We start from the raw sequence: 20,096 nt of genomic DNA, 5'->3' as shown, positions 1-20,096 counted from the left end.
GCATCATTCTGGTCCTGAGAACTCAGCCAACGTTTTAAATGGTATTTCTTAATGCCTTTCTTCACCAGAAGAGTTAAATTATGGTGTTATGTGCAGAACTCACACGCCCCTGAAGTGACAGTGAGGATTCAGACTGTGTTCCTGGGTTCCTTCTGTCATTCCCCCCAAGGAAAGGAGGAAGCTTGTGGAATGGGGCTGTTCAGCTGCTGTGACTGGCTCTGGCCCTGGCATCCTTGCCCCATACATCAAAATCAGCTTCCAAAGAATGCCCATCTCAGGGCTCGAAGAGGCACAGGATCCCTCTGTTTCACAAAACTATCCCAAATGTGACTTTGTTCATTTGTGTAGGTCCTGCTGACTCTCCCCCTTCTATGTCCCCCGTCTAGTTTCACCACTGCCCTAGAGCTGCCCAATTTTCCAGGGAACAGAGATCTTTTGTTAGAGAAAGAGAGAGGCCAGAGAAGGAAGGCCGTAGCGGGCAACAAGTAGGCAAAGGCGGCTGAAAGGCTGTGTTTAGCCTGCCCAGAGCCTGAGGAATTGGAAAAAAGAAAAAAGTATGTATAAGTAACAAATACCTTTTTCTGCATTCTGTTGTTACTATTGTTAGTTATATACCACTGAATGCTCCTTGGAAGCAGTATAGTCATTATTACGATTATTATTACTGTGGTTAGCACTATATTATTGAACGTTATTTATCAGTACTACTATTATTAGTTACCTATTGCTGAAAGGTCCTTGGCGTATAAGCCTTTAAACATTTTCTCTAATCTTTGTAACCAATCTCCAGTGTTGACATTGTTCCCCTATTTAACAGATTAGAAAATTGAGATTTGGGGAAGAGGACAGTCTTGTTTAACAACATGGAGGTAGGAAGTGTTGGGGTAGCGATTCACACCCAGAGCTCCGTGACTTCCATGTTCTCCCCATCACTAGTGTGTTCAAGTTGTGGTTTTTCTGAAGACGCCAGGGATTTAGAAAAAGGGGAAGTGCGGTCACATTTCAAAAATCTACATTCTGTAAGTATCACATCCTGTGTGGCTGTAAATACTAGACTAAGAAAGAGTTGATGACTTTCAGAAGATGAAAACAAGTAGGACATTCTGAAAGGACCGTATGAGAACCCAGCGTTAAAACCTCCTGGGAATTTCTGAGAGCTCAGCTGGAACAGACGAGCAGGTCTGCAGGCACAGGTAGGCAATGCTGACAGACACTTTGCAACTCCCCACTCCCCTGCTGTCACTCAGTCAGAGGGAACATTTGATTTGAAGTTGCTCAAGACAAGTTAAGACACACTAGAGTGTCTTCAAAATAGAATGAGCACAGGGACGGAGTATCTGGTTGTAACTGTTTCTGATGTTTTCTAACTGCGTGATCTCGGTGAGTCCCTTACCTCAGCCATGTGATTAATGGCAGCCCAGATCTTGCCTCTTCAGATATTCAAATCCATATGGAGATGGAGCAGTCCACGGGCCGAGAACAGTGCAGTGAAAAGAGCCCCGAGCTGAGCCCGGCCACTAATACCACAGGCAACTTGGTCCTTAAGGCTGGCAAGTGACGGTCCAAGTCTTGTTCTCTTACACCGCATGTGCTGCTTCTCTAGGCAAAATAAACTCTGACACAGGAGGAAGAGGGAGCATGATCTAGTGGATTGTGCAAAGGTTCCAGGTGGCTGGGGTCTACCCCTAGCTCTACAGCTTCCCAGTTGTGCAAACGTCCCTGAGTAACAACTGCAAATATTCCTTCAGCATTCACTCTATGTTGTACATTTATGCAAAGTGTGTATTATGTCCATTCATAATAAACTTTTGATTCTGAGTTTCCCTAAATATTGCATGGTTCTACTAACTAACTAACTAGCTAACTAACTAACTAACTTACAGGGTTTTGTAAAGATTGAAGGCACTACAGGATAATGTCTAGTAAAATATGATAAAAATATTGGATTAATGCTAATAATAGAACTATTATTATTAGACCAAAGAATAGTATGTGACCATAGATAGACCATAGATAGTATGAGTTGTACAGAACCTGAAGAGGAAAAGGTTGATGAATAGAATACTTTTCATGTTGGCTCATGACTGGTAGGAAAGTTTGAGGGGAAATTCACCGAATATATGGCAATTCAGCCGTTGGTGGATCTAAGGGAAACAGAGATTTCTACATATTGCAAGTTTTGCGTGACCATTTGCCTCTGAACATTGAGATCTGTCAAGATTCATGCTGCTGCCTCCCTGTGATATGTGGATTATCTATGATGGATGCACTGTGCCAAAAAATGCAGCACCAAAAAAATGTATACACATGACTTGTATTCATCTTTTGTTATCAGTACATATTGAGTATTACAAATCCAGTTTTTGCCTTTCTTAAAATGTGTATACTTTTTTTTTGGCACCTTCTGTATTATGAAAAAGTATTCATGAAAACAATGTTTCTTGGTTTTTATAGCTCCATACTACCAGTTTCCTTCCCTAAAGGACAGGTCAACTCTGGACTAATGAGCAAATACTGATATAAAGTTGTGGGAATCCAGATCTAGGAGCTCTAAATTTATTTTCTCTTCCAGAACCATCATGTTATCACAACCAATGACCAATGAAACCGTTGTAGTTCTCACGTCAAATAGAATCAACTTGCCCCAGACAGAGAAACCCAAGTCCACCAACCAGGGGCAGGATATCCTGAAGAAATTAAAGGCAGAAGTTAAAGTTTTGGGGGTAAGCCCAATTCAGAATATATTGGAGTGGGAAGGGGTGAGGGACAAAGGGAAGAAACTATCTATGTCTCGGGACTGGAGGTCCATTTTGAGTGAGTGTGGAGACTTTTAAGTTTTGCCAGAGGGGTCCAGATTGATCTAAGACTAATGGAAGCCATTTGAAATTTCCACAGAACTTTTCCACATAAGATGGTAATAAAAATGTTTTTTCCTCTAATCCAAATATAAGCAATTGAGTTTTTGTTGTTTCTGTATTTTTGCAATAGAGTAGTTCTCTACATTTTCTTTAAAAACAACAACAAAACACTTTACTGAGGTATAATTGGCATATAAAAAGCTATACATCTACACATTTTTTACAAAACTATGGTAGTAAATAATTATATATTTTGTATATATTTGTTTCTATGTGTTCAATTGAACACTTGAAAATCTGACTGATGTTGTGAAGGAAATTTTTCCCTTGCTGCAAATTACAGGAAAAATAAACTTCCTTCATCTCTTTTCTCCTTCTCATTTGAGAACAGAGATGATATTTACTTTCTGATTGTTTCTCCCCTCTCAGGCATGATTTATTAAAAAACAAAACAAAACTCTATGGAGTAGAGGGAAGAGCAGAGGAAATGATATATCTAGGATTGGGAGGGAAATACAGAGCTTTGCTCCCTAAATTATCTCTACACTTATATGATCTGAGGTGAGGCACCCTGTTTGATCAGGTTTCAGAACCTGATGGGATAGATGGTTTTGTGCCAAATATACAATAATGAAGGTTACCATGAGCCACATAAAGCAGAAGGTTTCGAAAACTGCTTGGTGAATGTTAATAGACCTGTAGATATGCGGGGTGGGTGTCAAGGAGGACACCTTGACCTCTTAAGATAGAGCTTCAGGATCCTTGACTATAGGGCCACAGGCTGAGGAGGTTACAGAGCCGGCCAGGTGGTCAGGTTCTATGTGGGGTCTGGAGGAGGTAAGGAGGGGCTTCCACACTGCCCGTGCTCAAGAGGGTGTGAGGACTTCCAGATGTCCCCTGTTCCCATACGACGTAGAAAGGAGAGTTAATAGCAATGAAATCAGAGAGCCGGGGAAAAGAGAGTCGAGCACTTGGCATAAGCTGGGACACGGACCATGACCAGACACGGTGAGAGAGGAGAAATGGTGGAAGACTTGCTGAACACCCACCCGATGCCCCGAGACAATGGTTTTCTATGGCACAACAGTGTCTCCTCCCAAACACCTTTTCCGAGTTTTCACTCCAGAGCTTTTACAGTGTCTGTATCCTTGCTGGGATCCCACAGAAGGGGACAATGCACGAGCACGGTGAGAGAGATGAAGAGGACCTGTCTTCATAAATGCTGATTTTAATCCTCCATCTCCCTTCTTCTCCCAACAGACCATCCAGATCCTGTGTGGGGTGATGGTGTTGAGTTTGGGAATAATTTTGAAATCTGCTTCATTCCGTCCACCATTCACCCAAGTGTTTTCCACCCTGTTGCAAGCTGCTTACCCATTCCTAGGAGCCTTGTGTGTGAGTTGAGATCTATAGGAGGGCAAGATGGGGGGAAGGTGGGAGGAAGATGCCAATAGCCTAGGCCAGGGGTGTCCAAACTTTTTCAACGTTTTTCACCAAGGGCCATATGCGGTAAAATACACAAACAGCCGGGCCACTCACTCGAGGTGAAGTACATATTGCCTCACCTGGTTTACTTAAGTAAACTAAATATATTTTTGGAATTTGCTGCAGGCCAATTAACAATGGATTGCGGGCCGCAGTTCGGACACCCCTGGCCTAGGCGCTTCGCCTTGCTACATTTCTGTCTGCCAGGAGTGAGGGGTCAATGGAAGAACTTCTTCTCTTCCATGTGTAGCCCAAGGAAGAACTGAGTGGTGTGGGAGGGCAGAAGTCACCTGATTTTAAATCTACTTCTTAGCTGGCTCAAGTAACCATTTCTTTTGACGATCACCTTATTTTTCTCTTCATCATCTGGAGCTATAATGAAGCTAATGGCTTCTCTCCAGGTTTAGACAAGACACAGTGAAGTAGGATAAAGTTGGGAAGGAGGTTTCTACACAGTAAAATGAACACTGGTGAAAGACACCACACACTTACAGGGCAAACCACACATTCGTGGGACTCATGGAGAAAGAAGCACTTTGAAATGCTTTTTGCTGCATTAAGTGGCACCCAGGGCATCCTGGGCAGATGTCTATACTTCAGTGATAACCTGGAAATTCCTCTGAAACAGCTTCAAGTCTATAGTATCAAGGGGATGTTAGTGGTTGTTTTCTCAGAAAACAACTTTCTTCTAGATTGATGTGGGCAAGACCTTTCTCACAATTAAGGTTCTCTTTCATCATTTTTCTATCAGCCTCCCACCACTCAGTAGCTATCATTTGCCTTCCCTACACTTGTTTTTTTGTGTGATGCATCCACAGGTCTACCTTTTCTTGACCTAATTCACTTTGCTCTTTTTAATAATTAAAGTTCGATTGCACAAGTTTTCCCCAAGGTCTTTTTTGTGTTCCAAGAGTCCATCAAATATATTACATTACATTCAGTGATTCTGCCTCCTTAGAGTTCCTCTAGACTTTCTCAGGCTTTCCTCATCCCTGATGATGTTGATGGATTTGAGCATCACTGACCAGGATTTTTGTAGAATGTTCCTAAACTTTTGTTCATTTGATATTTTTCTCATGTTCCGGTTCCTATCAAGAGGAGATGGCTATCAACATGATTTGTCACTAATGAAGTTAATCTTGATCATGTGGCTGAGATAGTGTCTCCCAGGTTTCTCCCCCCAGAAAGTTAATTTCCTCCCTCCTCTTTCCATTCTCTACTCTTTGTAAGCAAGCCACTAAGCACAGCCCACATTTGGAGAGGCACCTTATCCAATTTTTAAGACCCGGGATTTATTTAGGCAGACCTAAGTTACTTAATTCTGGGACTACTGGAACTACAACTTTTTTTGTCTTACTGTTTGGTCCCATTTCTGCATTGTCAAGGGATTTTCTGTTCCTTAGCTATCCTAAATCTATTAGATTAGTAATGCTCCAGAGAGAGAAATTAATATCTTTGATTTTCTGAACACAGTCTTTAAAGTTTTCTGCCAATCTCATCCTTCCTCTGTTCTCAGCCTCCATTCTACCTTAGCCTGGGGAACCACCAACTTCAAATGTACATGCCTGTCTTCCCATATCTGTTAGCTTCCCCCATTTTTTTCTTTTTCCATACCATTGCTTTCTGTTTTTCTCTAGATAATGTCTAACTTCAAAACTTTCTTCTCTCATTTAAAGAAAAACCTCCTTTCCTGGCTTTTAAGGCCCTCATTTTGTTTATCAGGATAGATTCCTACTCATGTCTGCCTTTTCTCATGCTTTTCTGAATACTCTATGGGCAAAAGGGACATATGTGTGTATTTAAGGGGATCTTTGTATCTTCAGTTATTCGTTCCCCAGGGCTTTTCCCATGGGAGTTTTCCATAAACACCACGATAATAATGTTGTTGTTACATCTGTACATAGACACTTACTTGATCATTTTCTCTCCTTTCTGGGTAGTTTGTCATTTCTGGATCTCTGTCAATCATCACGGAGAAAAAGTCAACTAAGTCTTTGGTGAGTATGAGAACTACATAACCCACAACTTAATGGATCAAAATGAACTCTTCATGGTCAATCTCTCTACTTTGCAGAGTCAGGACGGATGTTTGATTGAGTTGGGAGTGGAGCTTGGATCATCTATAGGCCCTGTCCAGCACACATTCCTGAAACCACTGTACCCTAGATCACAATCCTCATTCAGGGTATCGTACTATACCATAGACCAGTGCCTGGGAGTTTCTTACAGAAAGTCTGCCTCCTAATAATGCCCTTTTGTGGTAACTGGCCTTCAGATTTAAATCTTCAATAACAAAGAAGCTGACAGTGTTTTAAAGACAGCTATTTGTTGTGGATTCACTACTTAAGCCCATCTGTCAAAACCCTTGAGAAAACCTAGTCAAAATGTTCATGTGAGGAATTATTTCTCATTTTTTTAATCTATCTGTTCTGAAAGGTAATACCTTTATTGGACTTAAATATGAACTCTTGAGTCCTGAAAGTTATCATTAGTCATTTGCATAGGCTAAGAAAATAACTTTATCTGCTTTTAACTCTTTCTAGGGAAAACCAGAAATGGAAGTGACAGGGAGAGGAAAACTGGATTATAGGAGATTTCTTTTTTTTTAATTAAAGTTTATTGGGGAGACAATTATTAATAAAGTTACATACATTCCAGGTGTACAATTCTGTAATACATTATTTATATCTCACATTGTGTTGTCACCCCCCAGAGTCAGTTCTCTTTCCATCACCATATATTATACCGTGTTTACCCTCTTCTAGAGCCCCCTCCCCCTTACTCTCTGGTAACCCCTACACTATTGTCTATGTGTATGAGTTTTTGTTTCTTCATTTGTTTGTCTTGTTCTTTTGTTGTTTTCAGTTTTATATACTACATATCAGTGAAATCATATGGTTCTCTACTTTTTCTGTCTGACTTATTTCGCTTAGCATTATACTCTCAAGATCCATCCATGTTGTCACAAATGGTCCTATTTCATCTTTTCTTAGTGGCGCACAGTGTTCCATTGTGTATATATACCACAACTTCTTTATGCATTCATCTATCGAAGGACATTTTGGTTGTTTTCATGTCTTGGCCACCATAAATAAAGCTGCAATTAACATTGGAGCACACATGTCTTTATGGATAAATGTTTTCATATTTGGGGGGTAGATACACAGGAGAGGAATTCCTGGGTCATAAGGTAATTCTATTCTTAACTTTTTGAGGACCCTCCACACTGCCTCCCATAGCAGCTGCACCAGTCTGCATTCCCATCAACAGTGTATGGGGGTTCCTTTTTCTCCACAGCCTCTCCAACACTTGTTACTATTTGTCTTGTTGATGATAGACATTCTAACTGGGGTGAGGTGATACCTCATTGTGGTTTTTGTTTGCATTTCTCTGATGATTAGTGATGTTGAGCATTTTTTCATATGTCAATTGGCCATTTGTATGTCCTCTTTGGAGAAACGTCTCTTCAGGTCCTCTGCCCATTTTTCAATTGGGTTGTTTGTTTTTGTGTTGTTGAGTTGTATGAGTTCCTTGTATATTTTGGATATTAGCCCCTTATCGGACGCACTGTTTGCAAAAATCTTCTCCCATTCAGTTGGTTGCCTCTTTATTTTGTTGATTGTTTCTTTTGCTATGCAGAAGCTTTTAAGTTTGATATCGTCCCATTCATTTATTTTAGCTTTTACTTCCCTTGCCTTCGGAGTTAAATTCATAAAACGCTCTTTGAACCCAAGGTCCATAAGTTTAGTACCTATGTTTTCTTCTATGCAGTTTATTGTTTCAAGTCTTATGTTTAGGTTTGGTCCATTTTGAATTAATTTTGGTACACGGTGCCAGATAGCAGTCCAGTTTCATTCTTTTGCACGTGGTTTTCCAATTCTCCCAGTACTATTTATTAAAGAGGCTGTCTTTGCTCCATTGTATGTTTTTTACTTCTTTGTCAAAAATGATCTGTCCATATTTATGTGGGTTTATTTCTGGATTCTCAGTTCTATTCCATTGGTCTGTGTATCTGTTTTTCTGCCAATACCATGCTGTTTTGATTATTGTTGCCCTGTAGTACAAGCTAAAGTCAGGGAGTGTGATACCTCCAGCATTGTTCTTTTTTCTTATTATTGCTTTGACTATTCGGGGTCTTTTGTGGTTCCACATAAATCTGATGATTTTTTTGTTCTATTTCTTTAAAAAATGCTATTGGGATTTTGATGGGGATTGCATTAAATCTGTAAACAGCTTTGGGTAATACGGCCATTTTAACTATGTTGATTCTTCCAATCCATGAGCATGGAATGCCTTTCCATTTCTTTGTGTCTTCAATTTCTTTCAAAAATGTCTTATAGTTTTCAGCATATAGGTCTTCTACATCCTTGGTTAAGTTTATTCCTAGGTATTTTATTCTTTTTGTTGCAATTACAATTACAAAAGGAATTGTTTTTTATTTCTTTTTCTGAGATTTCATTGTTAGTATGTAGGAATGCAATGGACTTTTGTATGTTGATTTTGTAGTTGGCAACTTTACTGTATTCGTTTATTGTTTTTTGGTGGAGTCTTTAGGGTTTTCTATATATAGCAGCATGTCATCTGCAAAAAGTGACAATTTAACTTCTTCATTCCCAATTTGGATGCTTTTTATTTCTTTCTCTTGCCTGACTGCTCTGGCAAGGACTTCCAACACTAAGTTGAAAAGCAGAGGTGATAGGGCACAGCCCTACATGATCCTGAATGTAGAGCAAAGGGCTTCAGTTTTTCACCATTAATTATGATATTAGCTGAAGGTTTGTCATATATGGCCTTATTATGTTAAAGTATTTTCCTTCTATACCTATTTTATTAAGTGTTTTAATCATAAATGGATGTTGTATTCTCAAAAGCTTTTTTCTGCATCAATTGATATAATCATATAATTTTTGTCCTGTATTTTGTTTATGTGATGTATCACATTGATGGATTTGCATATGTGTGAACCATTCTTATGGCCCTGGGATGAACCACACTTGGTCATGATGAATAATCTTTTTAATGCATTGTTGCATTCAATTTCCTAGAATTTTGTTTAGGATTTTTGCATCTGTATTCATCAGAGATATTGGTGTGTAGTTCTCTTTTTTGTGTGTTATCCTTACCAGGTTTTGTTATCAGGGTAATGTTGGCCTCATAAAATGAGTTAGAGAGTATTGTCTCTTTACAACTTTTTGGAAGAGTTTGAGTAGCACAGTTATTAGATATTCTTTGAAGGTTTGGTAGAATTCACTAGTGAAGTCATCTGGTCCCAGACTTCTGCTTTTGGGAAGGTTTTGGATGACTGATTCGATTTTCTTACTGGTGATCAGTCTATTTAGGTTTTCCAATTCTTCGTGTTTCAGCCTAGGAAGGCTATATGTTTCTAAGAACTTGTCCATTTCTTCTAGGTTATTGAATTTGGTGGCATATACTCCTTCATAGTATTCTTGGATGATCCTTTGTATTTCGGTGATAACGTCTCTTCTTTAATTTCTGATTTTGTTTATTAATGTCTTTTCTCTTTTTATCTGAATGAGTCTGGCCAAGGGTTTGTCAATTTTATTAATCTTTTCAATGAACCAGATCTTTGTCACATTAATTTTTCTATTGTCTTTTTATTCTCTGTTTCATTGAGTTCTGCTCTGATTTTTATTATTTCCTTTCTTCTGCTGATCTTGGGTTTCATTTGTTATTCTTTTTCTTGTTCTTTAAGGTGTAATGTGAAGTTACTTATCTTGGATTTTTATTGTTTCTTGAGATAGGCCTGTAATGATATAAATTTCCCGCTTAAAACTGCTTTCTCTGCATCCCAAAAATTTTGGCAGAATGTATTTTCATTTACGTTTGTTTCTATGTATCTTTTGATCTCTCCTCTTATTTCTTCTGTGACCTGCTCGTTCTTTAAAAGTATGTTGTTTAATCTCCACATATTTGTGTTTTTTCCTGCTTTCTTTTTGCAGTTGATATCCAATTTCAAAGCCTTGTGATCAGAGAATATGCTTGGTATGATTTCAATCTTCTTAAATTTGCTGAGGCTAGTTTTATGTCCCAATATATGGTCTATCCATGAGAATGTTCCATGTACACTAGAAAAAAATGTATAGTCTGGTGTTCTAGGATGAGGTGCTCTATAAATGTCAATTATGTCCATTTCATCTAATGCATCATTTAGGGCTGCTATTTCTTTATTTATGTTCTGTTTGGATGATCTATCCATAGCGGTCAATGATGTATTTAGGTCCCCTATATAATTGTGTTTTGGTCAATTTCTCCCTTTAGTTCTGTTAGTTATTTCTTGGTATATTTCGGTGCTCCCTTACTGGGGGCATAAATATTGATGACTGTTATGTCTTCTTGTTGTATAGTCTCTTTTATCATTATGAAATGCCCATCTTTGCCTCTTGTTACCTTTTTTATCCTGAAGTCTGTTTCATCTGATATCAGTATGGCTACACCCGATTTTCTCTGTTTACCAATTGCTTGCATTGTCCACCCTTTTGCTTTGAATCTATGTTTGTCCTTGTAGCTAAGATGTGTCTCTTGGAGGCAGCATGTGGTTGGGTTTAGTTTTTTGATCCAATCTGCTACTCTGTGCCTTTTTATTGGTGAGTTCAGTCCATTTACATTTAAGGTGATTATTGATATGTGAGGATTTCCTATCATTCTATGCTTGGTTTTCTGGTAAGACTGTCTCCACTGTTTCTTTGCCTTTTTGTTTTTGTCTATTATTTCTGAGTGGTGGTATTCTATGATTTTTCCCTCTGATTCTTTTTTTATCACGTTATGTATTTCAGTTCTGGATTTTTTTGAGCAGTTACCATTAAGCTTATGTAAAAGAAAGTTTCATATTAAGCGTATTCCATTTTCTTCAGCATGCTTACTTTCTCCATTTCCATATTCCGGTTCAGGCCTTTACTTCCCCCACCCCCTTTATGTTTTGGTTGTCACAAATTGTCACTATTTATGCTGGTCAAATAGCCTCCTTCAGTATTTCTTGTAGTGCAGATCATGTGTTGGAAAATTCCCTCAGCTTCTGTATGTCTGGAAAGGTCTTTATTCCTCCTTCATATCTAAAGGATATCTTTGCTGGGTATATTATTCTTGGCTCACAATTTCTCTCAATAGTTTGAATATTTGATTCCACTGCCTTTGGGCTTGTAGAGTTTCTGCTGAAAAATCTGATGATAATCTAATGGGCTTTCCTTTGTAGGTTACCATCTTCTTTTCCCTGGCTGCCTTGAGGATTCTTTCTTCGTTGTTAATTTTTGACAACTTCAATACAATGTGCCTTGGAAAAGGCCTGTTGGGGTTGAGGTAATTAGGTGTTGTATTTGCTTCTTGGATCCGAGGATCCAGTTCTTTCCAAAGTTTGGGAAATTCTCATTGACTATTTGTTTGAATATACTCTCTGTTCCCTTCTCTCTTTCTTCTCCTTCTCATATGCCCATTATTCTTATATTGCTCTTTCTGATGGAGTCAGAAAGTTCTTGAAGAGTTATTTCATTTCTTTTAAGTCTCAAGTCTCTTTCTTCTTCCATCGTGTCATTTCCAGATTTCTATCTTTGATGTCACTGATTCTTGCCTCCATCTGGTCAACTCTACTACCTAAGCTGGCTATTTCAATATTTATTTCTTTTATTGAGTTCTTAATCTCCAGAAATTCTATTTCTTTTTAAAAATTTCAATCTCTTTGGTAAATGTTCATTTTGTTCTTTGATTGTGTTTCTGAGTTCATTAAACTGCCTGTCTATTTTCTTGCATCTTGTTGAGATCTTTAAGAACTGTAATATTCAATTCTCTGTGGTTTAACTCACACATTTCCATGTCGTTAAGTTCATTTTCTGAAGAGTTTTCATTTTCTTCCTGAGCTGTCTTGTTACCTTGGTTATTCATGGCAATTAATGATTTATTATTTCTGTTCCTAGACATCTACAGGGGTGGGTTCTGCAACAGGTTGATAGAAAGAAGTCTTTCTTTTGTTTTCCAGTAGGTGTTGGTAGAAATGTTTTACTTTCTCTCTGACTGCAGCCTTTTATTCTCTCTCACACTGCAGTGTTATATTTTCTCTGCACTGTTTCAGTTTCTCATGTAATGGGGGTGGGGTTCCCTGGAAGGTGGGCTTCTCCTCTGTGAGCAGTTCGCCTGGATCAAAGGGTGTCTCCTCCATAGGGGGATGTGGAGAGCTTCTGACATTCCAAAGCTCTTCCTGCACCATATTCAGAGCCTGTGTGTTTCAGCAGCTCTGTTTATTCCTGCAGGGATCCACCCAGATAGGCGAGGACAGGGGTGGGACGGGTTGTGAGAGGTGGCCCAGAGCAATGGCAGCAACCACCACCACAGCCAGTCCTGCTTCCACATCTCCCTCTCCTTTGCCAGAACTAGTTGGGCTGCGAGTCTGTATCTGGGGACCACACTTCTCAGAACTGCAAATATTCTGTTCTTTTTATCTGACACAGCTACTGTTCCACTTCTAGCACTGGGTAGGTGGGGGTGGGGCAAGCTCTAGGAAGGTAGGGAGGGGGTGGCTATTTCAGAGCCTAAGGCTTCCATTCTCTGTGGTAGTGAGGGCTTAAAGCACCATTTTCAGCCTTCTTCCCTCAGTCTTTGCTCCGAGGTCTCTGCCATGAGCGTTGGATTCAGCCGTGTTATATGCTGTCCCCTCAGCCCTGTGAGCCATAAGCAGAGCCCTAGAAGCCTGAGTTCTTCCCTCTCCCACAGCTGCGGTAGTTCTGGAATGTAGCAAGCTCAGAGCACCAAGCTATAGCTGAGTCCTTCGCCTGCGCGGCTCTGTCTCTGCCATTCTCCCTTCCCTCCTCCCCCACTCGCACAATTTGCCCACCTTTAGATGATTTCAGTAGTGCGCTTCTTAGTCTTGCATGTCTGCTGTGCAGGGAGTCCTTTGTGGAGTTACAGTTATTCAATTTGTTGTAAATTCCAGAGACAATTTCATGAGGCTCACCTCATGCCGCCGTTTTCATGACATCATCTCAGGAGATTTCTAATCAGTAAAACTTCACTACATCTTTACTCAGTCCTAAATCCCTCAAGTTATTTGGTGTTGGGAGGGTCACTGTGAGATTGCCATATAACGCAGTAGCACAGAAACTCAATTTGGAAGTTTTGGCTACAAAAATCTCCTTTAGGCATCAAGAAACTAGAGAAATTAGAGAATATCTCTCTTTCTTTTATCAAAATTTAAAGATGATTATTTGGAACCTTCACCTAGACCCCCACACTACTATATTAGTGCAGTCCAATAGAACTTTCTATGATGATAGAAATGCAATATCCATGCTTCCCAATATAGTAGTCATGTGTGGCTATGGATAAATTGAAATGTAGCTAGTCCTATTGAGGAAGTGAATTTTAAATTTTAGTTTAGTTTACTTTAAATCTAAGAAGCCCATGTGACCAGTGACCACCATATTAAGTAGTATAATACAAGAATAATGTTTATAGGTTTTCAGGGGATCATATGGGCTTCTTACTCTAGAGAAGAATAAAGCACAGTGAACATGGCAGGAAGCTCAAAGATGAGGTCTTACGTGGGCTCTGACTCAGCAGCATCATCTATGCTGTAGTGAACTCTACTGTCATGAAACATCATAGCAGTCCTTTTTTGAGGTTGAAGAAGTGTGTTTTCCCAGAACAAATCTACATTATTCTAGGAAATATATACTCCAGGCATCATGACTGTTGCTGGCTATCAGGAGGCCCAGAAGCATGTACTTTAGTCATTATCTTGGGGAGTTAAGGTTTGAAAGAGTAAAATGCCCTGTCTATCTTCTACTGTGCCCCAAAGTTCCAACTGCTGAGACCCTAAAAGAAAAGGGGTCTAAATAGGGTTAGGTAGTGTTCTAATTTATAGCTATTGGGTGTGCCCTGGACCACACATGTCTATAACTACAGAAGGTCTTAATTCCCCCTTCTGTGAGTTGGGGTAGAAGGAAAGCCATTTATGAGATTAGTTTATTCATTCTCCTCACTTCATAAGTGAAGAAATGAGACCCAGAGTGGGAAATGGAGGAACTGAGTACCCAAGAAACCTGAGATCATCAAAGGCAAAGCTAGTACTGTGACCGTGGTTTTCTGACATCCAGGCCAGACCTCTTCCTTCTCCCTCACGTTGTCACTCACATATACCACCCTCTGAGTCTATAACTCTGTCTACAGCCATCTATATGTGGCCCTGGACATGGCCAACCAGAGCTGTCAAGACACAGGGCCCACCTGAGACTGAGAACTATGTCCCCGTACTCATCTGTGTGTGTGTGTGTGTGTGTGTGTGTGTGTGTGTGTGTATTTAAGAGAGGTTGTGTGCAAGGAAGAGTGAGTTGCTTCACCTACCTTCTCTGTGTGACTGATGCTTCCACAAGGGGTTTCTGAGTGAGCTGGAGGAGCAAGAAACCACATCTGCCTTTGGCCACACTCTCTTGGGGATTTTGCAGGCATAGCCTCATAGAGCCTTGCTGTCCTCCAGAGTAAAGAATGTAGGAGGGTCGGCCGGGTGGCTCGGGTGGTTGGAGCTCCATGCTTCTGACTTTGAAGGCTGCCAGTTCGATTCCCACATGGGCCAGTGGGCTCTCAACCACAAGGTTGCCGGTTGGGCTCCTCGAGTCCCACAAGGGATGGTGGGCTCGACTCCCTGCGGCTGGGGTTGAACACGGCACCTTGAGCTGAGCTGCCTCGCAGATGGCTCGGTTGGTTGGAGCACGGGCTCTGAACCGCGGGGTTGCCAGTTCAATTCCTCGACTCCTGCAGGGGATGGTGGGCAGTGCCCCCTGTAGCTAGAAAAAACAGCAACTGGACCTGGAGCTGAGCTGCGCCCTCCACAACTAAGACTGAAAGGACAACAACTTGACTTGGAAAAAAGGCCTGAAAGTACACACTGTTCCCCAATGAAGTCCTGTTCCCCTTCTCCAAAAAAATCTTAAAAAAAAAAAAAAGAAGAAGAATTTAGGAGAGCAATAGTCTCTGCCACCCTACTGAAGTCATGCCTAGGGAGAACATTTTGTTGATTCATTCACTTAGCCAAGCTTTCCCTTCTAGATTCAGAAATGTTGCTAGGCACTGGGGAGACATACAGGTTTAGGTCTATCAATTTTAGACCTTCTTAAGGGACACAGAGAGTACACATTTTTGCAATGCATTGACAAAGAGGGTTAAGAGACATTTGTTGCTTGTTAGGAGTGAGACTTACTCAGCATTTCTCTTTCAGGTTCAGAGCAGCCTGGCTGCAAACATTCTGAGCATTCTAGCTGCTCTAGTGGGTTTCCTTCTTCTCTCTGTCAACATGGCCACTTTGAGTCCTGCCTTACAGATGTGTTACTTGAACCACGAGAATGTATCATCGGAACACCATAGTTTTTACTACTATGATTCTATCACAGATGACTCTTACAGGTCCTGCCCCATTATCATCAGTCTTCTGGCTGTAAGTATTTTTAGATGGGATGTTCCAATCTTATGAGGTTTCTTAAAGACTTGACTTCTTGTTACCCCTTCTTTCGAAAATTTCTCTAATTCTTTCTGATTTGGGTATCTGGGGGAAGGCCAAGTCTGTGTAAAGTAGAGGGAACTACATAACTGAGACAAAAGGGGTAGGCTATGGGATTACCCACTAATAGAGTAGAATTAAAGAGTAAATGTTAAATAAGACTGATGATGAAAAACTAAAACTTATTGTTGCTAGAGTTTCTTACTACTCAAACTGATTCTATTGTTAGAGGCATAAAATATGAGTTCGTCAAACTGAAAATCTTGGTTCATGGAGTAGTGAATTTAAAAAGGCAAAATAACAGAAAGACCCAAGTGATCAGGAAATGCCAACAAGGAAATATGGTATGTTTGTGTGGTGGGTAGAGTATTAACTTGCTCTGAGCAGACATCAGGCCCAGCGCTGAGAAATGGAGAATAGGAAATACGGGACTTGAAGGTGAGGGCTTCTCCTCCTCCCACTGGTTACACTGATGAGTGGTATTGATCAGGTCTAAAGGCGACATCATTATTGTTTTTCTTACCACATACAGAGGCGGGATTTATTAAATTAAAAATATAGGAAGATGGAGGATGTTAACTAATAATGATTGTCATTATTGGAAGAAGAAAAGCAATGAAGTGTGGCTAACAGAAACAATGTGTCTTAAGTTGGAACATTAAGGGACATATATATAGGTCAGCAGCACATTAAAGAAAAAAACAGGTGACATAAAAATAAAGAGGATGCAGAATATTTATTGTCCTGCAATCATAAAAGTGAGTTAAGACAAGGACAGAGTGGAGGATGACCAGATAAAAGCAGAGCTGGTTAAGTTGGCCCCACGTTAATGATATAATTTAAAAAGTACATGCAAATGAGGTTGATAGTAATTGATAGAAACCAACATCTGGCAAAGCCAACTCCACCTTGGAAAATTTGCAGAGAAGTTTGGGAGGGATTTGTGTTGTAAAGCATGAATTAATTATGGTATAATTTTACATTGTAAATAAAAGAGATTATATTGAGCTTGCTTGTTAGGAAAATTTCTAGGTAATATAGACAAGTTATATTTCCTCTTTAATTGTGTATAAATAAACTAGAGTTTTCTGCAATCATGTTTTCTCTTCTGTTCTATCAAGTGGTCAGTTCTGCGTGAATGATGCCTCAGGACAAAAATGGTAGCACTTACCTTCTTGGTACAGTACCTTTGTTGAGTTGTTTTGAGTTGTTAGCAAATATGGCAGTTTACTATCTTGATTATTCTAACTTTTACTTCATTCAAGAAAGGCTAAGGAAACCCATCCCAAAGGGTTCAAATAGATAAAAGAGGGTGTTAATATTGAATTTTACAAACGGCTTGTATAGTCAAAACCTCACTGATTTTCACAAATCTCTGAGAAGGAATTATCATTATGCACATTTGATAAATGAGGAAATGGAAGCTAGAGAAGTAGAGACTTGTTCAGGCTCACTGACACAGCTGCTGTGTTTCCCTGAAAATAAGACCTAGCCAGACAATCAGTTCTAATGTGTCTTTTGGAGCAAAAATCAATATAAGGCCCAGTATTATTATATTATATTATATTATTTTGTCTTTTGGAACAAAAATTAATATAAGACCCAGTCTTATAGTATTTATAGTAAAATAAGAATGGGTCTTATATTAATTTTTGTTCCAAAAGACGCATTAGAGCTAATGGTCCTGGTAGGTCTTACTTTTGGGGAAACACAGTATTAAGCGGTAGAGATGCAGCTAGATTGGGAGCTTGCCTTTTCAGTCTTGGGTGTTATTTCACCAGTCTTCTTTTTCACTGAGTGAACAGCATAGTCAGATTTAGCTGTGTCTCAGAGAGGTAAAAAACAAGTTTATAAAGTGCATGAGTTGACTGAGTTACTGCCCAGCTTTCCTGCTCCTCTCAAGGAAATAAATGAGCAAAGGGATTAAATTGAGCCAATTATTAGGCTTGGAAGGAGCAGTGTTCTCTTCCTGATGGTGTCCTCAATCATTCTTTGGTGATTGAGGCAACCTTTGTGGCTACAGTCACCTCCCAACAAGGCAAGAAAGCTTCTGTGACTTAAGCACCACCAATCTCGTATTTCCTGTATTTTAGGGAATGCTGTCCATGACGATGATTTGTACAGTGCTGGAGCTGTGCTTAGCTGTGCTTGTGGCTGGGATTTGGTGGAAACAGGCTCACTCTGACTTCCCTGATGTGAGTGTGATTGCCGGCCTCCCTGAGTCATGCCTGCTGTATTTCTGTTTCTGGGTAGTATTGAGCTATGTCAGCAAGAGTGGCAGAAGGCTCAATCAGTTGCTGGTCATGAGATACACATGGGAGGTGGTTTGATGGTGAGGGATGACTGTTAGATAACAAAAGCAGATTGCAATTCAGTCGCTGACCAGCTAAGGATTCACTGCATGGGAAGATAGTTGAATCTAAGAAATCAACCGGTTTGATCTTCCTGTTTTGTAAATGCAGAAACCTGGGATGTTAAATGATTTGTCAAGCATTGTGCTATGAGTTTGTGCCTGTGCTCATGTCACTAGAACATGTCATTTGCCTCTCTTCTGGGCAGGAACACTTTTTGCCACAGCCAATAGTCTCTTTAACAGTCTTGACTTGGTAAAGGGCATTTGGTCCTATGGCTGGATTCAGTAAATGTCCTATTTACTGCTCTGATTATCCCTTTCTGTCATTTTAATTTTTTCCTCCCTAAAAGATATTTTTAAAAATTATTGGCTCAAATCCATGGGATACCACCCTACCACCACCAAGGATCCATGGCTTTATTTAACTGAATTAAAAACTTTTGATCTATCCAAAATTTTATTATAGAAAGTAGAATGAATAGTAAGCTGATGAATAGCAGTTATTTAAAGAACTTAATAACATGGTTTACCAATCCTGGAATACCTGAGAGTTCTATGTATAAAGTTTGAAGGAGACGGCATCAAGATAAATATATGCATTAAGCTGAATCCTAGTGAAACCTGAAAAACTAACATATTTTGTTTCTTCTAGAGTGTGCGTTTTCTGACTCTGAGTCATAAGAATAAACCTGGCATGATCACAAAGGCAACTTTCGACTCTGGATATGAAGAACTATTGACTTCTTAGGGGGAAAATATTCATCAGAAATTTGGTCTTCATGATAATGTATGAAAATCAACCAAAGAAATCCAACCGAAGAAAGCAAAGTTGGAGTTCCCTGAAATGTAGTTTTATGTAATAAACATAAAAAATAAAAAAATGAAAAACACCAATATTTGTTTCCTTGCCATTGAATATATATGTTCAATGGGGTGGGGGCTGAGACGTCTCTCCATTTGCCAGACATTGACTTTAGCAAAAGCCCAGAACTGTAAGTTACCATTGATTAAATCGGTCAAATAGACATTTCCCAGAAAACTAGGCAGAATGGTGATTCAGTAAATAATGGGGAAGTAAAGCAGACAACTTTTTCTTGTACCCCTTTATTGCCAATAGCAGTTAACTGATTTATTGTGGTGTTCAGACTCTTTTATAGTAGACACTAGTGTTTCATCATATGTATTTTACTCATTAGTGCATGCAAACAAGCCCTCTATAATTAAGTCTCAGAACCTATGTAAGTAATTAGCTTCCAACTGAAATCTCTATTTAATTACTATGATGTGTGTGTGGTTTTGTTTTTGCTTTTGTTTTTTTCCCCACCACCCAGAAATTAACTGGATTCTGACACTATCTACCTGGAGGTAGCACCAAATCCCACAGGTTAAGGGCTCAGTCCTACAAACTCCCCCCATCCCTTCCAATCCTCCAACCCCCCAGTACAAATGCCCATTAATAGGCAACTTGATGAAGTTGTGGTACACGCACACAATGGAATATTACTCTGTACACACAACAATATGGATGACCATCAAAATAAGTTTGCTGAGTAAAAGAAGCCAAATAAAAAAAGAGTACATACTCATTATACGAGATCGGACAATTAAGTTTGCGAACTTGTTGCAATGATGTTGCTAAGCTTTTTTGATATGAGGGATTATTCATTATGAATTTGTACCAACTGGACAAACAGTTATCCAAGTTTACTATTTGGAAGTGCTGAAAAGCCTGCATGAAAAGGTTAGACAAAAACGACCTGAACTTTTCACCAACAATTCATGGCTCTTGCATCACGACAATGCACCAGCTCACACGGCACTGTCTATGAGGGAGTTTTAGCCAGTAAACAAATAACTGTATAGGAACACCCTCCCTACTCACCTGATCTGGCCCCCAATTACT

The 20,096-nt window shown here is 39.7% G+C and overlaps 1 protein-coding gene across 2 annotated transcripts; it reads left to right on the top strand.

Annotated features, from left to right (window-relative positions):
- The first annotated feature begins 1,035 nt into the window (after nt 1–1,035).
- On the top strand, nt 1,036–19,087 carry LOC109459497 (membrane-spanning 4-domains subfamily A member 6A-like). 2 transcript variants are annotated; one of them, XM_074336437.2, is made up of 7 exons: nt 1,036–1,193; nt 2,573–2,723; nt 4,119–4,253; nt 6,284–6,340; nt 15,562–15,777; nt 17,934–18,035; nt 18,846–19,087. In XM_074336437.2, the coding sequence occupies exons 2-7, from the start codon at nt 2,580–2,582 to the stop codon at nt 18,939–18,941; spliced, it is 750 nt and encodes a 249-aa protein (XP_074192538.1). In that variant the 5' UTR covers nt 1,036–1,193; nt 2,573–2,579; the 3' UTR covers nt 18,942–19,087. The 2 variants fall into 2 exon arrangements, with proteins under 2 accessions (XP_074192538.1, XP_074192539.1); XM_074336438.2 differs by lacking the exon at nt 17,934–18,035 and having other exon boundaries at nt 1,054–1,193.
- The last annotated feature ends 1,009 nt before the right edge of the window (nt 19,088–20,096 follow it).

This window comes from Rhinolophus sinicus, chromosome 14 (assembly GCF_057876585.1).
Source record: "Rhinolophus sinicus isolate RSI-liver-muscle chromosome 14, RSI-T2T, whole genome shotgun sequence".
Lineage (NCBI taxonomy): Eukaryota > Metazoa > Chordata > Mammalia > Chiroptera > Rhinolophidae > Rhinolophus > Rhinolophus sinicus.
This window is presented reverse-complemented; position numbering and strand designations above follow the sequence as displayed.